The sequence below is a fragment of the Lepus europaeus genome, chromosome 3 (assembly GCF_033115175.1).
Source record: "Lepus europaeus isolate LE1 chromosome 3, mLepTim1.pri, whole genome shotgun sequence".
NCBI lineage: Eukaryota > Metazoa > Chordata > Mammalia > Lagomorpha > Leporidae > Lepus > Lepus europaeus.
In genome coordinates this window covers 169,023,459-169,046,124 of record NC_084829.1, presented here as the reverse complement: position 1 = coordinate 169,046,124, position 22,666 = coordinate 169,023,459, and the positions used below count along the sequence as shown (strand labels likewise).

General features: G+C 57.8%; 1 protein-coding gene across 2 annotated transcripts; it reads left to right on the top strand.

Annotated features, from left to right (window-relative positions):
- Window positions 1–258: 258 nt before the first annotated feature.
- Window positions 259–20,681, top strand: DLL1 (delta like canonical Notch ligand 1). Of its 2 annotated transcripts, none has more exons than XM_062187060.1 (11): window positions 259–1,780; window positions 12,640–12,933; window positions 13,475–13,535; window positions 13,652–13,909; window positions 15,117–15,177; window positions 15,626–15,756; window positions 15,861–16,030; window positions 16,154–16,370; window positions 18,954–19,761; window positions 19,879–19,996; window positions 20,080–20,681. In XM_062187060.1, the coding sequence occupies exons 1-11, from the start codon at window positions 1,673–1,675 to the stop codon at window positions 20,083–20,085; spliced, it is 2,232 nt and encodes a 743-aa protein (XP_062043044.1). In that variant the 5' UTR covers window positions 259–1,672; the 3' UTR covers window positions 20,086–20,681. The 2 variants fall into 2 exon arrangements, with proteins under 2 accessions (XP_062043044.1, XP_062043045.1); XM_062187061.1 differs by lacking the exon at window positions 259–1,780 and adding an exon at window positions 12,335–12,515.
- Window positions 20,682–22,666: the final 1,985 nt, after the last annotated feature.

The following is a 22,666-nucleotide window of genomic DNA, read 5'->3' as shown; positions in this document are numbered from 1 at the left end:
TGTGCGGCAGGTGGGGTGGCGGCCTGACGCCCGAATGCGCGTGTGCGGAGGCCGCCTGAGCCCGCACGGGGCGCGCGCCGGGAGTCTGGAGAGCGGGATCCCTGGCGCCTCACGGCCGCCGGCGTCGGCTACCTCCGCCAGGCCCGCAGCCGCACGCGCCCGCGAGGACGCCGCTGCGCCCGGGAGTGAGGAGGAGCGACCTGGCCCGGGCAGCCCGCTCGACCGCTGGCGGCCTCCGCGCCCGCCCCAGCCCGCCGCGTGGCCTCTGGTTCTGGGGAGCGTGGCTGGGGACACAGAGTCCATGCCAGGAGCTAAGACGTGTGGTACGGTTGGCAGTGCGTGCCCCGCCACAATGCACTATTTTTCTTTTATATTTTAATTTTTTAAAAATTTGGGAGGAATACGCAGGGCTCCCACCCACTGGCCACTCCCCAGAGCCGGCAACAGCTGAGGTGGGGCCAGGCCAGGCCTAGGAGGAAGCCAGGAGCAGGAACTCCAGCCGGGCGCCCGCGTGGGTGGCCAGGACCCGACTGCTGGAGCCGTGTTGCTCCAAGCTGCACGTGAGCAGGAGACGGAGCTGGGACTCAAACCCGCATCTCACCGCGCAACGACGACCACCGCACCTCCGAAATCCACACGGTGACAGAACTGGGCTGTGTGGTGTTATCCGAAGCGCAGTCTGAGGAGTCGGGCCAGACGAGGCCGCCACCCGAGAGCTGAGAGGAGCCAGTGCCTCTCGTGGGTAAACCATCCCGTCTGTTGTAGCGGCCTGAGTGGACTAGGACCGGGGTGTACTAAGCCTGAAGGCCCAGAGGGTCTGAGGCAGGATTGAGGAGGAGGTAGGAAACCCAGGGCTGTGAGGGGTGACCCACACTGGCGTGTGCACAGCGGTGGAGGCTGGCAGCCCAGAGCCCCTTCACCCCGCTGCGAGGCACCAGCTGGCAGTCTTCACGGGCTGCACGGAACTTCCAACAGCACATTTGCCTCGCTCCTGAATATATGCGGATAATCAAGAGCAAAGGACATTTGTGGAGAACAGCCAAAAAAAAAAAAAAAAAAAGATACTAGGAGGAAAAATGTTATTAAAAAACTATCTGTAGTCCCTGAAGATAATATACCCATGAAAGAAAAAGGCATATACAGGACATTCAGAGTAACAGTGAGCTCTTCAAAATTCGAAAAGCAGGGGGTAGCGTCATGACCCAGCAGGTAAAGCCACTGTTTGGGATGCCCACATCCCATATCAGAGTGCTGGTTTGAGTCCCAGCGATTACACTTCCTATCTGGGTCCCTGCTATTGTGTCTGGGGAGGCAGCAGACGATGGTCCAAGTACTTGGGCCCCTGCTGTCCTCATGGAAAATGTGGACAGAGTCCCTGGCTCTGGCCCAGCCTTAGCTGTTTGCAGCCATTTGAGGAGTAAACCAGAGGGTGGAAGACACCTCCCTCTATCTCTTTTACTTACTCCCCCCCAACTGCTGCCACCTTTCAAATATATCTTTTAAAAAAATAAACAGAGTTCAGGAAAACTTCCCAGATCATGGTGTTCTCACACTGAAAAGGTGAACAGCTGTGGCAGCACAGCAGCACTAAAGAGACCCATGCCAAGGCATCATCACAAGATTCAGAACGCCAGGAGCAAAGAAGAGTCTGTTTAAGGGATCAGAGATCAGGATGGCATGGAGTTTTACCACAGAACTCCAAGAAGCTGAAATTCATTGGATCACGAACTTCAAAACTGAAGAATCAAAGAAAGAACCTGGCTGTTGGTCAAAACACCAGGTAAGTCTGTGGGTAGGACAGATGTATTTTCAGAAATGTACACTTTCGGGCTGGGAGCATCGTGGAGTAGAGGGTTAGGCCACGGAGTGCAATGCCTGCATTCCATGTGGCCATTGATTTGTGTCCTGGCTGCTCCTCTTCCTATGCAGCTCCCTGCTAATGCTCCTGGGAAAGCAGCAGCACATGTCCCAAGTGTTTAGGCCCCTGCCACCAATGTGGGAGACCAACGTGGAGCTCCTGGCTCCTGACTTCAACCTGGCCCAACCGTGGTTGCTAATGGCTATTTGGGGAGTGAACCAACAGATGGAAGAAGATCCCTCTCTGTCTCTCCCTCTCTCACTGAAACTCTGCCTTTCAAATAAATAAATCTTTAAAAAAGTATACCTAAAACCTCCAGCCACCTAAAACACCATATACCTTATCCCAGAAGTATTCTCTAAAATTCAAGTGTCAAAAAGAGGGAGGTTTAGGGTCCAGAAAAAGAGAATCCAAGTGGAAAGCATGAGGAATAGAGGTTCCATGATGAAAATAAGAAATTTCTAAATTGGGGCTAGAGACCTCCAGAAGCTTTCCCAGAAAAAAAAAAAAAAAGGAAGCCCATGGAATAATTGATGTGTTGGAATATTTTAAAGGAGGAGGGGCAGGTCTAGCTGTTGAAACCTCATTTACTATGCCTGTTTCCCACATCACAGTGACTTGGTTCAGTACCTGCTCCTGCTGCTGACTCCATATGCCTACTAGTGCAGACCCTAGGGTGACAGCTCAAGTAATTGGGTCCCTGTCACTCACAGGAGACTGGGATTGAGTTCTTGGCTCTTGGGTTTGGCCCCGTGGGCCACTGCAGGCATTTGGTAGCATCAAGGATGAATAAATCAGAGTTTGGTGATGCTAAGTAATAGCTACATAGGAAAGTCAGCAAGCAAATAAATAAGGCAAGTTCTGAATCCAGTAAAGACAAATAGTGTACAGAAAAGGAAAGTCATTACAGCATTGCTTCAGTTGGGAATAATCACTATATAATTATAAGGAAACTATTGAATGGTAATTTCTTTTTTTATTATTATTTTTAATTTTTTTTTAAATTTTTTTATTTTTTGACAGGCAGAGTGGACAGTGGGAGAGAGAGAGAAAGGTCTTCCTTTGCCGTTGGTTCACCCTCCAATGGCTGCCACGGCTGGCACGCTGTAGCCGGCGTACCGCGCTGATCCGATGGCAGGAGCCAGGTGCTTCTCCCGGTCTCCCATGCGGGTGCAGGGCCCAAGCACTTGGGCCATCCTCCACTGCCTTCCCAGGCCACAGCAGAGAGCTGGCCTGGAAGAGGGGCAACCGGGACAGAATCCGGCGCCCTGACCGGGACTAGACCGCGCTGTGCCGGCGCCGCAAGGTGGAGGATTAGCCTAGTGAGCCGCGGCGCCGGCCTGAATGGTAATTTCATCAAAAGGATGCTGTACCTGTTTTTGGGAAAAGGAGGGTGACATCCTGTTTATAAGTGTGTGTCTAGGGAGTGAGGTCGAAGAGTTAAATCCTGATCCCCAGAACTGGGCATCCACAACTGAAAAAACAGGCTGACATTTTTAAAATCCAGAAGAGGAGGCCAGTGTTGTGACTCAGTGGATAGGCTGCTATTTGTGGTACCAGTGCTGGTATGAGTCCTGGCTGTTCCATTTCTGATCCAGCTCCTTGATAATGTGCCTGGGGAGGCAGTGGAAAATAATCCCAAGTGCCCCTGCCACCCACATGGGAGACCAGAATGGAGTTCCTGGCTGCTGGCTTCAGCTGGCCCAGACCTGGCTGTCCAGGCCACTTGAGGAGTGAACCAGCAGATGGTAAATCTCTCTCTCCCTCCCTCTGTAGCTCTGCATTGCAAATCAATCAATATTTTTAAATATTTAAAAAATAAAATCTGGAAGTAGCTAAGAAGTAAAGATAGAGGAAGGAACTGAGAAGGAACTTGTGGATACCTGCTAACTTTACTACAAATCCAGAAACACTATTTGATAAAATCTGTAAGTATATTACCTTGATAAGAGAAAAAGTTGTTTTGAAAAGTGGTTAAATAACTAGTACAAGTGGTAATCAGTGATACAATTATTACTCAGACTGCAATCTGTGGAGTCCACCTCTTTCTAACATTACTGCAACTCCTCAGGGAACGAGGGCAAGGTCAGAGACACTCCACGTCTCTCCGAGGCCAAGGGTTACCACCTCCTGCTTCCTATCACAGACTCTTTCCTTGTGAGAGGATCTAAGGACAGGGAGTGAAGGAAAGAGAGGGAGAAAAAAGAACACCTGTAGGTTAAAGCTGGGAGTTAATGGAGAGCAAAATGGTGAAGAGGAAGAAGACTTCCCTCCAGTAAAGAAGGAAACAGAAAATTAAATGGGGGTGGCTGGGGGGTCTGGAACAGATGTTTCTTGGTACGTGTTGACCCTTTAAATAGACTGCAAGATTTATTTACAAATAGCTTTTATTTGGATGCTGAACTGACTTTCCACGCACACAACACCACTTGAGCCAAAGATTTCATATGAGTAAATTTACCTTCCAAAAAGCTACAGCCACAAAAATACTAATTTTGTCACAGTTGGTGTACATTAAATGTTCCTGAAGTGTTTCACTGGGGATAAAAGATGTGAGACACTGCTATGTCCCTGGTGTCTGGGATGGTGGCAGATAAAACAGGAAACAGAGCTTACCCACAGGCTAAGCATGGCAGAGCATAAAGATGAAGGGTGCTTTGGGCTCAAATGATGTGGCTGAGCTGCTAAGATCACTAACATTCAATTATAAATCATTTACTTGAGATGATGCAGGTAAGTGTTGAATCAGGCTTTTCTGTTACTTGGCAACCAAAAGGATCCTATCTGTTTCAGCTTCTACCCAGGAAGCAGTAATTCTTAGAGAATTTGTCTTCTTCCTTTAAACAGCCAGAAGTTGAGACACAAAAATTACTGTTTTCAGGAGGTGAAGGATGGAGGATCTGGCGGGGGGAGGAGGGGCAGAGTGGTGAGTCTGTGGCTGTCCTGATTTCTGCCTGGGTCTGCATAAACGCCCAGGAAACAATAGACTGTTCTTGGACTGCAGCAACAGAACTAACGAAGACAACGCTGCAGGGGCTCCAGGACTCTCACAGGAAGTGCGGATTATGAAAACACCACTAAAATGAATTTACCTTTTAATTCCATTTTCCTTCAACTGTTTGAAGTACCTAGTTCCGATCCTGAGGAGAGAAAATACAGATTATGGAAGACATTATCACTAGAGATATTTCACAGCAAATGGATAAACGAACACTGAACAACTTTAGATAGGTAAGAAATTCCTTGGACCGGCGCTGTGGCTCAATAGGCTAATCCTCTGCCTTGCGGCACCGGCACAGCGGGGTCTAGTCCCAGTCAGGGCGCCGGATTCTGTCCCGGTTGCCCCTCTTCCAGGCCAGCTCTCTGCTGTGGCCCGGGAAGGCAGTGGAGGATGGCCCAAGTGCTTGGGCCCTGCACCCACATGGGAGACCAGGATAAGCAGCTGGCTCCTGGCTTCGGATCAGCGCGATGCGTCGGCTGCGGTGGCCATTGGAGGGTGAACCAACAGCAAAAGGAAGACCTTTCTCTCTGTCTCTCTCTCTCTCACTGTCCACTCTGCCTATCAAAAAAAAAAAAAAATTCCTTGAACCCAGAAGAGAAAACCTGCCTAGTTCTGTATTTATTAAAGAAACTGAATTTCTAGAGCCAGCGTTTTTGTGGTGCTGTGGGTTAAGCCACCCACCATATGGGCCCCCAACCTTAGTGTCCCAGCTGCTCCACTTCTGATCTCAGCTAACAAGCCTGGGAAAACAGTGGATGATGGCCCAAATGCTTGGACCCCTGCCACCCACGTATGAGACATGGATGGAGTTCCAGGCTCCTGGCTTTGGCTTGGCCCAGCTCTAGCCATTGCAGCCATCTGGGGAGTGAACCAGCAGATGGTAGATCTTTGTCTCTCCCCTTTATCTCTGTAACTCTGCCTTTCAAATAAATACATAAATCTGAAAAAAAAAGGAAAAAACTTGAACTTCTAAGAAAGATGGTCTTGCTGGTTTCACAAAGAAATTTTAATCCCATAAGATCTGTTCCATAAGATGGAATATCAGGAGAACTATTGGACACCCCACACACACACCCCGATCTGCATGGGGGCAGAGGGCAGGTCCAGTTTCACTGTAGAGCCCAGAGCTGTGATGGTGAGTGAATGAGAGTAAAGAGGAAATGGAGCCATGGTCCACTTCCTGCCACGCCTGGCCCCAGCTCCACCTGCTCTAAGTCAGTCGTGGTTCCCATTTGTCAAGAGAGCTGGCTGGCTCCAAGCTGAGGAGTGAAGGGCTCTCTGCTGGCAGTGGGTGGGGGTGGATCCTTGCCAACACTGAGGGCCTGGGCCTGTGCCCACCTGGAAGCACTCTTGTATCTTGCTCTGTCCACTTAGTAGTGATAATAGAGCTGCTCCAGCCACCTCCGCAGTCCATCAATAATCCGGGCTCCTGAGATATTGGTTATGATGGCTATGCACACCACGTTCCATTTTCCTGAGAGAAAACGAGCCAAGATGACTGCTGCCCCCATCTGTGTTTCCTGATGCGAGGGGCTAGGAATGAAAATGACTCGAAGGAAGGACTCGCAGCAAAGCCAGACCCACAGTGCTTAGAAAACACCCAGAAACGTACCAACCCGAAAGTGGAATTCTTGCCTGGGCCTGCCCCTCTCCCTCCAGCGCTCCCCTTCCCGCGTGTCCTTGGGGTCCCTTTCTCCGAAGCCCATTTGCTGGAGGAGGGTTTGGAAAGCCGGTATCCTAGCAGCCAGCGCAGAAGGCCCATTCATATACAAGGGAGGGGAAGGAGAGAGGTTTGTTTAAATGGCCTCTGTCTTCATTCACAGTCTGATGTCCATGTGCATTGTGTCAGCCACAATGGGCTAAAGGACTCATTGTGGCCGAAAACAAACCAAATAGAATGCGGGGTGCTAAGATAAAGGAGGCGAGTGCGAAAGTGCGAAGGAAACCCGGTCTTACATCTGAGATTTATGTTACCTTCGGCGGTGAGGCCCATTGACCGATATTTATAATAACCACTAGAGTTTACTACACAAAAAGGTCCATGGGAACCTTGTGTACATGCTACCCGGCCCTTGCGCGGGAGGGGTGCGTGCGCCGGCCGTCGTAATTACGGTCCCTCGCTGGCCCCACGTGCGGGCGGAGAGCCTCACCGCACACTGGCCACGACCCACGCCCCACTCAGCAGCAACAGGTGCAAGGTTGAATAACTTCACACGTTCGTTGGGAGGGGGTGGGCGGGAGGGAAGGCTTTTGGGAGCCGATTTAAGGATTAGATCAGATGTTATTGCTGGTGAAAAATTAAACAGGCCGGTGCTCTGGGGAGAGCAGATTAATACATTTAGTGACTCGGCGCACAAAGGCCGTTCATTGTGGCGGCGTCTGAATGCCTGTGAATGGGGGAACATATGCGGCCTGTCACCGCAGGTGCCCACATCTGTTCCCCGCCGCGCTCGCTGAGGGCGCGCGGAGGCACGGGGACGCCGCGGGCCACGGGGGCCGCGCCCGCCGCCCTCTCAGTGCCTTTCTCGGGCTGGTCGCTCTGCGCAGAGTCGCGGTGACCGCCCGGACCGGCCCCGACCCGGACCCCACCACCGGTGCCCGCGGGCCACGCCCTCCCAACCTCGGACCCACACCGCGGCCCCTCCTAGTGCCCACTGGGCGACGCCACCGCCTCCAGGAAGCCTTCCGGGGCGCCCGCTCCCTGTCGCGGGTCTCTGGCCCAGTACCCCCTAAACCCGTTAGTACGGCCCCCACCGACCGTCCCGGGCCCCGGCTCCGGCTCCGGCCCGCCCCGTGGGCAGGGGCTCCGGAGGGGCCGCTCGGACCTGGCGCGGGCGGACGCGAGCAGCTGCCGCGTAATCGGATCCCAGGACAAAGGCGCCCGCGGTGCCGGCGCAGGTAACCGCGCTTTGTCATGGAGATGAGGCGGCGCGGGGGCCGAGGCGGGGCTGTGCGGGCTCCGGGCGAGGCTGGTCGGGGCCGGCGCGCTTCCGTGCAGATCTGCGCGTGCCTTCGCAGGCCCGAGGCTCCTCGCACGCCCGGGGCCCCTGTCCGGCTCCACACACGCCCGGCTTGGCCCCGACCCCGCGACCACTGCACCCAGCGGGCCCTCAAGGCTGTCCACCGAGCAGGGACCCGCGGCCCGGGGCGCGAGGAAGGTGGGGGAGCTTCGGAGGGGCCGCCGCCCCCGGGTCGCCACTGACCCTCTGCGAGGCCCGGTGGGCTGCAGGCTGCACGCCCCCTTCCCGCTGGCCGCAGCACAGGGGCGGGAGCTCGGTGCCCCTCCTGGCTTTTCCCCGCCGAGGGCGGGTGGGCCGGTTAGGGCAGAGCGCAGCAGCGGCCGGCCGGGTGGACCGCGGCGCTGGGCCTGGGGGAGGAGGGACCCCCGGCGGGCGGCGCGGCGCGCGGAGCCGGGCATTCACAGCCCGCAGGCCAGCGGCCCTACCATTCTGCCCGCTTTCAGATTCCAAACCCGCGGCTGTGGTGGAAGGGGCAGAAGCGGGTGGGGGCGAGAGGCGATAGTAACACTCATTAATACGCAGGCCCGACGCCCCCTGCTTCGTCGTCTTTTCTCAAGTGAGCTGGCATGTTTGACCAACACCAGCTTTGCTGCCTGGAAGTTTTTTATTTTGTTGTTGTGAACAAGGACCCTAATTCTTCTTAGGGAGAAGAGAACCTCTCTGTTGGGTATACAGCGTTCAGCTGGGCTGAGAACACAAGCCCCACTCAAGCCTCCACACTTTGTTTACACAGAAAACTGAACCTGGGCAGCGGCCTCTGCGGCCCACCTTGGGGGGGGGAGGGCAGTGGGGACCCAGAGGACAGCACGATGCGCTCTCACCCCAAGGGCCCAATGAAGCGTGGGGTGGGCAGCAGGAGCCCACGCCTCAGCCTCTGGGAGTGAGCACCATGCCTGCAAAAGACACACCACCATCGGGTGCATGCTGACCCTAATGAGCCTCACTTCGTACAGTCAATTTGCTGAGACATCAAGAAGTGTTTAAAAGAAAGTTTCCTGTTTTTTCCTAGTGAGCAAGGTGAGGATTTATGGTGCGTGGGGAGCCGGGCCAACGGGGAGGCCGCTCTGCGGAACTAACTCTGTCTCTGCTCCCTCCCCGTTGGGGGGTTCCGGGCGCTGGGCTGTGGGAGTATAGAGACATGCAGTTAGGGAGTGAAAAAACGCCATTTGGTTCGGAGCAGATGGCTGGCTAGGGGGCCGATGGCGTCTAAAGGCGTGTCACCCCCTCCAGCTCACATCCCCAAGGGCTCCCCTTGTCTTCCCAATCAATGAAAATTAAAGTGCAGAGAAAGGGTGAATAGTCGGGCCTCGAGTCTCTCCTTTGTTCATTCCCGCTACTGGTGCGCAGGAGTTAAACTACAACAGGCCCCATAGAAACCCTGAAGTTAAACAGTCTCCCCAAAGAGGGAGGGGAAGAGGAACCAGCTCAGGGGTGGGGGCAAAGGAGGAGGAGGAGGAGGAGGGCGAGGAGGAAGGAGAGGGGGAGGAGAAAAGAGCTTTCTGCTTGATTTCCCCAATATAGAATCGCGTGGCATAAATTAAGTTGGAAAAGAATGAACCTTGGGCAGGATTCTGATGGATTTTACGATGCCTTTCAGTCCCGCTTTGCCGCTGTAATCGAGAAATCTGTGCCATGTCAGCTTAACAAATGCTTGATGCTAAGGGGGGTTGTTAAAGATTTGGGGCAAGTGTTTCCCCCCAAGGTCTAAGCCCTTGCGCGTGGAGCTTTTTATTTCGTTTTCTAAACAGGCATTCAAATGAGCCTGCTTCCCCACTTCCATTTTCTAATTAAAAGGTTCCTGATATTTTGTTTCTTACTGAAATCTATGCCCAGTGTCTTGCAGGCACAGAGGATTCTGGATTCTGACCTCAAGTCTCTTTCTCCCAGTCCCAGAACCTCTGCCCACCCCCTCTCCCCCAGCCCCCGTGAACTGCTCCAGAGCATCGACGAAGGGAGTTCTCTGAACATAGGAAACAGACCCAGTGAGAAAGGCTCGCTGACACTAGGTGGCAAGATTAAATTAGGATTGGAGCCAGCCCAGCCCAGCCCAGCCCAGCCCCAGCGGAGGACCGCTCCCGAGGCAGAGGTGTCAGGGACTTCTGAAGCCTCCATTTGCTCTGAAACAAACTGCAGGGGTCACGGTGGGGTCCCAGCCTGCCCCTCGCACCTCAGCCTGAAACATTACTTTTGATTAACTCTGCCTTTCCCCGAGGCCCGACGGAAAACCTCAAGTGATGCTGCAACTTTGTAGGTATTCAGGAGGCGAGGTATGGCTAGAGGGCTGGGTCACCTGGAAAGGAGCCGCAGAGTGGCCTCCCAGCGCACGAGGGCTGGAGACCACTGTGGATGGCTTCACAGGGACTTTCAGATTGCTGTTGTCGGGGGCTTCGTCCAGCGCGAGAGGGGCTCCCTTCTTTCTGTGCGTCCTATACTTCGTGATCAAGTGTGGAAGACAGCGCACCTTCTGGCCAACGCGGGGGGCTGCACACCCGGAGGGGCACCCCTTGCACCCGATGAAGCTGCTCTGGGCTTTGGGCGGTGGTTTGACGAAGGGCAGACAGGGCCAGGAAGGACATGGCAGAGTGTGTGTCCAGGACAAAGCTGGATGCCAAAGTACTGGCAAGAGCCTACGCCCCAACTTCCTCAGCCATCCCGCCTGCGAGTGTGAGAGCAATTTAGATAACTCATTGTGTGAGACTGTGTTCTCAGCCCTCCCAGTAAACTCGTTTCCCTTAAAAAAAAAAAAAAAGAAAACAAAAGTTCTAGTGTCTGACAGACATGTAAAAACCTACGAAGGTGACGGTTGTGTAGAGGTTGGGGGTGGGGGGGCCTGGAACATGTGCCGGACATTGTTGCAGAGGCCTGGGCGCGCGCGGAGGGGAGCTCGCCCGCTCCGCATTGTGCAGGGAGCAGGTGCTGTCTGCATTACCATACAGCTGAACGCACAAAGAGCCAGTGACTCAGCCGCGCACAATAACACACTGCCTTAATGACAGCCACGCGAGCGACACACACCAAGCCCACTTTTTACCAAGCCGGGGAGGCCGAGGGGGGAATGCCCGGGAGAGAGGGGCCGAGACCCAGAGACCCGCCCAGGGGAGGACGTGTGCGGGTCGGGGAGGGGCTCTCCCAGCTCTGGGGATGCGCCGCGGGGATCTGACCCCCAACTCTAAGCCCCAGCGGCCCCGGATGATTGCTGGGGTACCTGGGGGGCTCCCTGGCCCTGCCTTAGGCGCGCAGGATGTGCGCGCCCCGAGGCGCACTCTCGGTCCTCAGCCGGGAGCTGAATCCTGGCCGACCTCCCCAAACTTCCAGAAACTGCCCCCGCTCCGCCCACTCCTTTCCTACGGGCGACCCCCATTCCCCCCGGCCCAACCCCAGGCTCCACCTCGGTCGGTCGGAGTCTCCCCCGCAGAAGGCCCAGGAACTCGGGCTTGTAAGGCGGACCCCCCCTCCACGCACGCCCCTAAACCCGGGGTCGCCGGCGAGGAGCCCACGGGGGGCGCCGCGGCCCGGGCCTTTTGGGACCAGAAGAGGATTCCAGCCGCGCACGTCAGGCGCTCCCGGTGGGGCTGCAGGCGCAGCGCCGCCCCCGAGCGTCGCCAAGGTCTGTGCGGCCGCGAGGGAGCGCGAGGGGCCCGCGCGGAGGGGTCCGGGCGGCGGCACCAGCTCCGCGAGCGCAGCGAGTCTCGCCGCGAACGTTTCGCAGGAATGTAAATGAGCGCGTTTTGTGTGGGGCGAGCGGAGGGGAGGGGGCGGGGAGGGTGGGGGCGGGGAGAGGGTTGCACATTTTACAGCTCACTGACCATTTGGCGATCCATTGAGCGCAGGGTTTGGAAAAGTGGCTCCTTTGTGGCCGCGCTCGCCAGGCTGGGGGGCTGGCCATTTGCATCTCATCAGCCATGCGGGCGGCCGGCGCGATATAAGCGCGGGCGCAGCGCAGCCGCGGCCAGGGCGCAGCGGAGACCCGGCCGGGGCGGAGCGGTGAGGGCAGCGCGCAGAGCCGCCTCCCACGCCCGGCGAGCCTGTGCGCGCCGCCGCGGATGGCATTGGCTGGATTCGGCGGAAAGACGCGGGCCTTGGCGGTGGCGCAGGAGAACCGGGCGCCGAGTGCTCGGTGACACGGCCGACCCCGGGCCGCCGGCGCCCAGGTCCCCTCCGCGCTCGCCGCCGGATTATCGCCTCGCCGGGATTTCTAATCGGCTCGGAGGCTTCCTCCGCAGCGCCCTTGGGAATTGGGCTGGCCGTGGGGACGCCTCCGCTCCCTCCCTCTTCTCTCTGAAGACGCTCGAGACAAAACCAGGAAGCCGGCGACCCTAACCCACTCGCGGATTGGGAGGAAGAGGAGGGAAACTGAAAGCGGCGACCTCCCGAGCGAGTCTTTCCTGCCCCGCGCCCAGCGCGGCCCGCAGCCCCGGAGCGAGGACCGGGGACAGCAGCCTGGGCCGGGCGGAGGCGACCCCGAAGAAAGAGCCTGGAGCCAAGCAGGGCGCGCTCGTGCCGCGTCCGCCCCGCTCGCGTCCGCTGCCCTTTCGGGAGGACGAGAAAGGGACACCACAGGGCGAGCGCGTCAGGGGGTGCCATGGGCCGTCGGGGCGCGCTGGCCCTCGCCGTGGTCTCGGCTCTGCTGTGCCAGGTGGGTTTTCCGGTGGGAACCGGGGCGCGCGGCGGCCCCGAGAGAGGGTCGAGCGCACGCCGTCGACCCCAAGGGGCCCTCCCTCGGCCGGCCCGGAGGCTCACGCCCCCTCCTCCTCCGCCAGGTCTGGAGCTCGGGGGTCTTCGAGCTGAAGCTGCAGGAGTTCGTCAACAAGAAGGGGATCCTGGGGAACCGCAGCTGCTGCCGCGGGGGCGCAGGGCCGCCGTGCGCGTGCCGGACCTTTTTCCGCGTGTGTCTCAAGCACTACCAGGCCAGCGTGTCCCCCGAGCCGCCCTGCACCTACGGCAGTGCCGTCACGCCCGTGCTGGGCGTCGACTCCTTCAGCCTGCCCGACGGCGCGGGCGCCGACCCCGCCTTCAGCAACCCCATACGCTTCCCCTTCGGCTTCACCTGGCCGGTGAGGGCGGCACCTGCGGGCGCCAGGCTGGGCTGGGAGCGGGGCGGGCGACGCACCCCACCTGCCGGGGCTCCAGGCGCGTAGCGGGGCACCCCCCCCCCCCGGGAACCTCGGAGACCCCTGCTCCACGCTGTGCAGGGGGGCGCCCTAGGGGGCCTCGCCCGCGGCGTCGACCCCCGGGTCCGGAATGACCGAGCCGGTGGCTGCGCGGGGTCCTCCTGGGGGTGAGATGCGAGGAGGCCGAAGCCCGGATGGTCTCCAGACCCCGGTATTTCCGTGCCCCGCGCCAGACGAGCCCACGCGGGACTAGTCCTCCTGGCCCTGCGCCTCGCCCACCGCGCGGGCCCCCTGCTTTGCGCACCTTGGGACCCGAGTTACTTCGCTAAGGGCCAAGCCTCGGCGGCGGGAAGGCGCCCTTTGAAAGTTCTTGGCCTTGGGGGAAGGGAGGCCCCTCTGCAGCCTGGGCTCCGGCTAGGGCATCCCGAGTGACTTGGGTTTTGCTTTGTTTTGTACATTTCCGGCTTACCTTCGGTTCTCCCAGGGCACCTTCTCCCTGATTATTGAAGCTCTGCACACAGACTCCCCGGATGACCTCGCCACAGGTAAACACAGACCCACCCCCACCCCCACCCCCAGGAACAGCGCTGTGTTCTCCACAGAAGGTTCTGTGGCTTCTCTGTGGGAACCAACACCCCCTCCACCACGTTTTCCCGTCCAGAAAACCCAGAGCGGCTCATCAGCCGCCTGGCCACACAGAGGCACCTGACGGTGGGTGAGGAGTGGTCCCAGGACCTGCACAGCAGCGGCCGCACCGACCTCAAGTACTCCTACCGCTTCGTCTGCGATGAGCACTACTATGGGGAGGGTTGCTCCGTGTTCTGCCGGCCCCGGGACGATGCCTTCGGCCACTTCACCTGTGGGGAGCGGGGCGAGAAGGTCTGCAACTCTGGCTGGAAAGGCCAGTACTGCACGGAACGTGAGTCCCTCCCGAGGGACCCCGGGGTCCTGCTGGGGGCTCTGACGCCCAGGGAGCAGGGTGTCAGCCGCTGGGAAGCTGCCTCCTCGGCCAAGGAGGACTTTCCAGGCAGGGCCAGAGGTCAGGAAGTGAGGCTTGTGCTGCCCAGGGCGTGTGTCGGGTGTCGGGGAGGGAGCGGAGGAAGGAAGGGAGGGACGGAGCCGGAGTGCGGGGCTGCTTCCAGGAGTCCTCCGTGCCGTGACAGCGGCCGAAGCTGCCTTGCAGTGGCACATGGGACTGGCACGTGTGTGCATGTGTGGAGAACACCTCCGCTCCAGGGACTGAAGGATCTGGCACTGGTGCACCTGGACCTCTGTGGGCCGCTGTGCAGCTGCTGGGACCCGCCGGGGCCCAGAACCCCTGAGAATGTGGGCAGGGAGGGGGCTGCGACTTGTGCCTGGGGGGAGGGTGTGTCTTCACCTGCCTGGAGTGCCAGTCATCCTTCTGTGGGGCTGAGCTGCTTCTGTTTTAAAAACCTGTGGAGCTGCTGGTGAGTGCGTTTCGTAACCAGCAGAGTGAGCCAGCTCAAAGCCTCAGCCGCTGCCTCGGGCCCCTCCGGGGCGCCCCCACCCTGACTTTCTCCTTTCCTGTTCCCCGGCTGGGCTCCGGGTAGCCAGAAACTGAAACTTGCTTTTTATTCAAACACCGGAGTCCCAGCTCGCGTGCCATAGATTAGATCTCTCGGGATGGGCGGCCAGGACGCCTGCCTGCTCTGGCAGAAGCATGTGTGTGTGTGTGTGTGTGTACACGCTGGGGGTGTGTGGGGGGTGGGGACGTGGGGCGGGGGAGGCGGCATTGTTGTGCTGGGGCAGCTGCTGGGAGAGAAGACACAATGGAGCAGCTGTCCTGCCCTGGCACCCTGCATGCCAGCTGTCCACTCTTATCTGCACTTTCTGGGATATTAAGAGGTGGAGCTTTGTGCATAGAACTGGGAAGTGGGGGAGGGGAGGGGAAGACTTCTGACCCTCTCTCAGAAGAAAAGGGGATGGGGTGGGGGTGGGGGCTCCGGAGAGCCCTTTTGTCCTGGAGCCACTGTGCTGAGAGGAATGCCGTCCCTGGGCTGAGGGGAGTCCAGAGCCAGCAGGCGGGTGGGCCGGCCCCCACAGGCAGGGCTGGGACTCCGTGTGACTCGCGGGTGGGCTCAGTTCTGTCTGTGTTTGGCTTGCAGCGATCTGCCTTCCGGGGTGTGACGAGCAGCACGGCTTCTGTGACAAGCCTGGGGAGTGCAAGTACGTTTGCAGGGGCTGTCCTGTGGGTTTGTGTGTGGCCTTGCCGGCTGTGGGTGAGGCATTCCCAGGTGATGGAGCACTCAGCAAAGTTAGGTGGGCGGTGTTTCTACTTAGTGACTACTGGGAAATGTGTAAGGTCGTGGGCTTGCACTCATGCTTGCTCCACGATGGTTATAAAAATTAACAGGTAGCAGATAAAAAAGAGTTGGCACAGAAAACGTGAGTTCACCTCAATGCTGGAATCGCGGAGGGAGCGAGGCTGCTCGCCTGAACCACGAGTCGGAGCCTGTTGTGTGTGTGGGGGAGGTAGACAGCCCAGGGTCAGGCGTTTGAAAGCTCCCCAGGTGACGTGTCTGAGGCCCCAGGGTTTATTGGTGCTCCTGGACGGTGGACTGTGGTATGTGGACCTACCGTCAGCATCACCTGAGTGTGTTCTTCTTTCCCCAAGGTGCAGAGTGGGCTGGCAGGGCCGGTACTGTGACGAGTGCATCCGATACCCAGGCTGTCTCCACGGCACCTGCCAGCAGCCCTGGCAGTGTAACTGTCAGGAGGGCTGGGGGGGCCTCTTCTGCAACCAAGGTAAGGGCAGCCTGGATCCCCTGTCACGGGGTCCTGGAGCAAGAGTCTCGCTGCATCTGACACTGGGTCTCCTGTCCCCCTCTTTTCCTGTCTGCCCCTGGCAGATCTGAACTACTGCACACACCACAAGCCCTGCAGGAATGGAGCCACCTGCACCAATACAGGCCAGGGCAGTTACACGTGCTCCTGCCGACCTGGGTATTCCGGTGCCAACTGTGAGCTGGAGATCGACGAGTGTGACACCAGCCCCTGCAGGAACGGTGGGAGCTGCACGGTGAGGCGGGGGTCCCTGTCCCTGGCGTCTCACGGAAGCCTGGGAGCCCTGGGCCCAGAGCGAGCCCAGAGTGTGTGTGGTGTGGAGCGGTTTTGGCAAGTGTTCTCTGATCTTGTCGCACAGGACCTAGAGAACGGCTATTCCTGCACTTGCCCTCCCGGCTTCTATGGGAAAGTCTGCGAGCTGAGTGCCATGACCTGCGCGGACGGCCCCTGCTTCAACGGGGGTCGCTGCTCCGACAACCCGGAAGGGGGCTACACCTGCCGCTGCCCCGTGGGCTACTCCGGCTTTAACTGCGAGAAGAAGATGGACCACTGCAGCTCTTCACCCTGTTCCAATGGTGAGGGCAGAACCCCTGATTGTTCAGAGACTGCCGAGGTTAGCAGCAGGAAGCAGGTGCCCCACGTTCCTGTGGAGGTCGTTGCTTTGTGAGTGCCTTGTTTGTGGGCCCTTTTCATGCAGTCGGGGGTTCTCTGTGGAAGCCGTCCTCCGCCTGGGAACACCACGGGGCCAGAGAGGCAGGCCGTGGAATGGCTCGCTCAGGGCCATGGAGACCGCCCTTAGCCCAGGAGGTCGTGCTCACTGGAAACCCAGCCACTTTTTCCTGGAGCAAGCCCAGGTTCGCACCTTTGCTCGTGTGCAAGGGCCAGGGTGCCCAAAGCAAACCCACAACAAGGGAGCTGGACCCAGATGGCCCAGAACAGGCCTGGCTCAGTGGCCGACCCTGTGGGTGAGCATGGTGTCTTCTGTCAGTCTTTGTTCCCATGTGTGCTGGGGTGTGGTGCTGACCTCCCCCTGTCAGGTGTGTGTTGAAGCTCAGCACAGCACAGGGTTCCCAGCAGCGCCCGTCAGAGCATGGCTGCCCGGGATGCACTGGCTCTGCAGCTCAGCGCCCGTCAGAGCATGGCTGCCCGGGACGCGCTGGCTCTGCAGCTCAGCGCCCGTCAGAGCATGGCTGCCCGGGACGCACTGGCTCTTGCTTTTGCTTCTGATTTGTGCTTTGGGACCTGTAGTCCTGCAGCAGCCTCATCTTGGAGGTCAGAGAATGTGTTTGTTGCCTTAAGCAAGGGTTTGTTCAGGACACAAGCTGTCTGGCTTGGCTGGTGTCTCCTGGTGCCTGACACAGATGCAGAGGCTGTTTCAGGAGCACACAGTATGACTGTTCCTGTGCCTGTGTCTGTGGGGTTCACATTAGGTCAGGGTGTATGTGGAGGACATGGTATGACTTCCTGTGCCTGTGTCTATGGGTCCATGTGACATTAAGGTGTGTGTGGAGGACATGGTGTGACTGTTCTTGTGCCTGCGTCTGTGGGGTCCATGTGACATCAGGATGTGTGGAGGACACAGAGTGACTGTTCCTGTACCTGTGTCTGTGGGGTCTGTGTGACATCAAGGTGTGTATGAAGGACACAGTGTGACTGTTCCTGTGTAGTATCTGTGGGGTCTGTGTGACATCAGGGTATGTGTGTAGGACACGGTGTGCCTGTGCTTGTGCCTGTGTCTGTGGGTCAACGTGACATCAGAGTGTGTATGGAGGACATGGTGTGACTGTTCCTATGCCTGTGTTTGTAGGTCAACGTGACATCAGAGTGTGTGTGGAAGACATGGTATGACTGTTCCTGTGTCTGTGGGTCAATGTGACAGCAGAGTGTGTGTGGAGGACATGGTGTGGCTGTTCCTGTTCCTGTGTCTGTAGGTCAACGTGACATCAGAGTGTGTGTGGAGGACATGGTGTGACTGTTCCTGTTCCTGTGTCTGTAGGTCAACGTGACATCAGAGTGTGTATGGAGGACATGGTGTGACTGTTCCTATGCCTGTGTCTGTAGGTCAATGTGACATCAGAGTGTGTGTGGAGGACATGGTGTGACTGTTCCTGTGCCTGTGTCTGTGGGGTCTGTGTGACATCAGGGTGTGTGGAGGACACAGAGTGACTGTTCCTGCGCATGTGCCTGTGTCTGTGGGGTCCATGTGACATCAGGGTGTGTGGAGGACAAGTGTTCCTGTGCCTGTTTCTGTGGGGTCCTTGTGACATCAGGCTGTGTGTGGTTGACATACCATGGTTGTTTCTGTGCCTGTGTCTGTGGGTCCACGTGACATCAGGGTGTGTATGGAGGACGTGGTGTGACTGTTCCTGTGCCTGTGTCTGTAGGTCAACGTGACAGCAGAGTGTGTGTAGAGGACACAGAGTGACTGTTCCTGCGCATGTGCCTGTGTCTGTGGGGTCTGTGTGACATCAGGGTGTGTGGAGGACACAGAGTGACTGTTCCTGTGCACGTGCCTGTATCTGTGGGGTCCATGTGACATCAGGGTGTGTGGAGGACAAGTGTCCCTGTGCCTGTGTCTGTGGGGTCCTTGTGACATCAGGCTGTGTGTGGTTGACATACCATGGTTGTTTCTGTGCCTGTGTCTGTGGGTCCACGTGACATCAGGGTGTGTATGGAGGACGTGGTGTGACTGTTCCTGTGCCTGTGTCTGTAGGTCAACGTGACAGCAGAGTGTGTGTAGAGGACACAGAGTGACTGTTCCTGCGCATGTGCCTGTGTCTGTGGGGTCTGTGTGACATCAGGGTGTGTGGAGGACACAGAGTGACTGTTCCTGTGCACGTGCCTGTATCTGTGGGGTCCATGTGACATCAGGGTGTGTGGAGGACAAGTGTTCCTGTGCCTGTTTCTGTGGGGTACCTGTGACATCAGGGTGTGTGGAGGACAAGTGTCCCTGTGCCTGTGTCTGTGGGGTCCTTGTGACATCAGGCTGTGTGTGGTTGACATACCATGGTTGTTTCTGTGCCTGTGTCTGTGGGTCCACATGACATCAGGGTGTGTGTGGAGGACACAGTGACTTTCCTGTGCCTGTGTCTCCGGGGTACACATGAGTCAGTGTGTGCAGAGGACACCCCGTGACTGCTCCCACCCTTGTGTTCCAGGTGCCACCTGCATGGACCTTGGCGATGCCTATCTGTGCCGCTGCCAGGCTGGCTTTTCTGGGAGGCACTGTGACAACAACTTGGATGACTGTGCCTCCTCCCCATGTGCAAACGGGGGCACCTGCAGGGACGGTGTGAATGACTACTCTTGTACGTGCCCCCCGGGCTACACAGGCAGGAACTGCAGCGCCCCCTTCAGCAGGTGTGAGCATGCACCCTGCCACAACGGGGCCACCTGCCACGAGAGGGGCCACCGCTACGTGTGCGAGTGTGCTCGGGGCTACGGGGGCCCCAACTGCCAGTTCCTGCTCCCCGAGCCGCCCCCGGGCCCCATGGTGGTGGACCTCACTGAGAAGTTCGTGGAGGGCCAGGGCGGGCCTTTCCCTTGGGTGGCCGTGTGTGCCGGCGTCATCCTCGTCCTCATGCTGCTGCTCAGCTGTGCCGCTGCCGTCGTGTGTGTCCGGCTGCGGCTGCAGAAGCGCCGCCCGCCTGCCGACCCCTGCCGGGGCGAGACGGGGACCATGAACAACCTGGCCAGCTGCCAGCGTGAGAAGGACCTGTCGGTCAGTGTCGTCGTCGGGCCCACGCAGATCAAGAACACCAACAAGAAGGCGGACTTCCATGCGGACCATGGTGCCGACAAGAACGGCTTCAGAGCCCGCTACCCTGCGGTGGACTATAACCTCGTGCCGGACCTCACGGGCGGTGAAGCCCGCAGCAGGGACGCTCACAGCAAGAAGCCGGACGCCAAGGGCCAGCCCCAGGGCTCTGCCGGGGAGGAGAAGGCTGCCCCGGCCACACTCCGGGGGTGCGTGCTGCGGCTGGGAAGGCGGGCGCGGCGGGACGGCCTCCTGGGGGTGTCGTCCTGCAGCCTCTGGCCCGTGCTTTCACACCTTCACCGGGGTTCTGTCTGGGTTTCTTGTAGAGGAGAAGCAACTGAAAGGAAAAGGCCAGAGTCTGTCTGTTCCGCTGCGAAAGACACCAAGTACCAGTCGGTGTACGTGATATCGGAGGAGAAGGACGAGTGCGTTATTGCCACCGAGGTCAGTGCGGCCTACCCGGGGCGGCGGCGGGGAGCCGGGGCGTCCCAGGGCTCGTCCTGAACTCCCTTCCCTTCTGTCTGCAGGTGTAGACTGGAAGCGATGTGGCAAAATTCCCATTTCTCTTCCATAAAATTCCAAGGATATATGCCCCAACGAATGCTGCTGAAAGAGGAGAGGGAGGCCCTCCGTGGACTGCTGCTGAGACGCTCACTCCAGACCGGGCTGGTTCTCTTCCCGAGGCCGCGGAGGCTCCGTGGCGCGCGGCCGGCTTGTGGGCTGGCCGCCCGTGGCGCTGCCTTCTGTGCCGTCCCCATTGCACTATGGACAGTCGCTTTTAAAGGAGTATATATTTAATGAGTGGCGTGGTGACCACGTGAGACGCATGCACTGCCTGAGGTGTATCTTCTGGATTCCTGTGAGCCAGTCTGTTCTTGAATTAGAAACACAAACACTGCCTTCATTGTCCTTTTTGATACTAAAATGTGTTTTTCTAGATGGAAAAAATGTGTTATTTTTTGATTTGTAAAAATATTTTTCATGATATCTGTAAAGCTTGAGTATTTTGTGATGTTCATTTTTTATAATTTAAATTTTGGTAAATATGTATAAAGGCACTTCGGGTCTATGTGACTATATTTTTTGTATATAAATGTATTTATGGAATATTGTGCAAATGTTATTTGAGTTTTTTTACGGTTTTGTTAATGAAGAAATTCCTTTTTAAACTATTTTTCCAAAATAAATATTATGAACGGCACCACAGGTGTGGTTGCTCCGTCGCCCTCTCCCTGGGCACCCCTGCCCGGCCCCTCCTGCCCCTTGCCTCTGTCCATGGAGCGGCTGCCCCCAGGAGGCGTGTGTCTGTCTCCAGAACAATACTGGGAGTAATACTCAGGCCTTCACTGGTTGGTAGCTAATTTAAAAACCTGAGTTGCCTTTTACTCCAGTGCCCTGAGCGGCACCGGGTCCTGGCCCCTTCAGCCACCCCGCAGCTGTGCACCAGGCCCAGGGCCCTCGGGGGGGGGGTTGCTGTACTCATCTCAAAGGTGTGGAAACGGCTGCGAGCGGGGCAGTTCCTTGCTGAAGCGGTCAGCGTCCAGGCCCGGCAGTGTGGTCCCAGCCCCCGTTTAATTCCTGGCCATTGTGGGGGCCCTGGCACGGCTACATCTGCCGTGTCTCCAGTCAGCAGGGCCAGGGTGTTGGGGTCCACTTTGCCCCTCGGCCTGGTTCTCGTGCATCAGCCTGGAGCACTTGTTCTCAGCTCCACTGTCACCTTGACTTGGGCAGGGAACTGAAGACTGACGACTTCACCTGTGTTCAAACAAATGGCCCGTGCCCCGCCCGTGAAGAACCTCGAAGTACTCTCTGTGCCACCGTGCAATCAGGAAGTGAACTGCCTGAGGTGAGGTTGGTGCCTCCAGCCTTTCCGCTGGGAGCCAGGGTCTGCAGGGATGTCCACCCTCCACGGCTCATGGTTACGCACAGACCAGCACAGTAGCCATGCTGTGCTCTCCCAGGAAAGCAGGAACAACAGGCACATCAACTGGACAAGGCAGAAAACAGCTCCTGTGCAGGCTCAAGCCTGGCTCCACTTCTGATTCCAGCTTCCTTCCACTGCACACCTGGGAGGCATTTGCACACCTGAGTCCCACCCACGAGGGAGACCTGGATGGAATTCTCAGCTCCCAGCTTTGGCCTGGCCCAGCCCTGGCTCTGGTGGGCCTTTGGGGAGTGAACCAGCAGATGGGAGCTCCCTGTCTCTGTCTCTCTGCCCTCGAAGTCAGTAAAATAAATCCACATTAAAAATAAAATGGCACCTGCTTTCAGCCAGATGTGGTGCCTAGGGCTGTGTGTCCAAGTCTGAGCAGCGCCCAGAGTGTGGCTGAGGGCCAGTGCTGGTGAGGCCGGGGCCTTGCAGGGCCAGGGTGTCGACAGCAATGGACTCTGGATCAAGGCCGCATTCAGTGTGCAGGCCAGCAACACAGCCATGGCCAAGAAAACGGAACCTGATCACAGCTCCTAACCCATGGCCAGTGCCAGGAACACAGGGAGACTCTGAGCACCATCCAGGACAGCACCAGGATCCACTCAGCAGGAGGAAGAGGAGACAAGGGGAAGTGCCAGGGAAGGGACAGCTGTCAGTCAAGGGCTGTCTCTGGACTCGATTCCTGTTTCAAGCATTTTAAAATGCTTGGGCCAGCTGGAGAAATTTAAAGTTTTTATTTATTTTCATCTACTTGAAAGGTAGATCAAGAGAGAGAGAGAGAGAGACGGCTGGTGCTGGGCTCAATAGGCTAGTCCTCCACCTGCAGCACCGGCACACGGGATTCTAGTCCTGGTCGGGGTGCCGGATTCTGTCCCGGTTGCCCCTCTTCCAGGCCAGCTCTCCGCTGTGCCCTGGGAGTGCAGTGGAGGATGGCCCAAGTCCTTGGGCCCTGCACCCCATGGGAGACCAGGATAAGCACCTGGCTCCTGCCATCGGATCAGCGCGGTGCGCCGGCCGCGGCGGCCATTGGAGGGTGACCCAATGGCAAAGGAAGACCTTTCTCTCTGTCTCTCTCACTGTCCACTCTGCCTGTCGAGAGAGAGAGAGAGAGAGAGAGAGAGAGAGAGAGAGAGAGAATCTTCTAGCTGCTCACTCCCGAATGCCCACAACAGCCAGGACTGAAC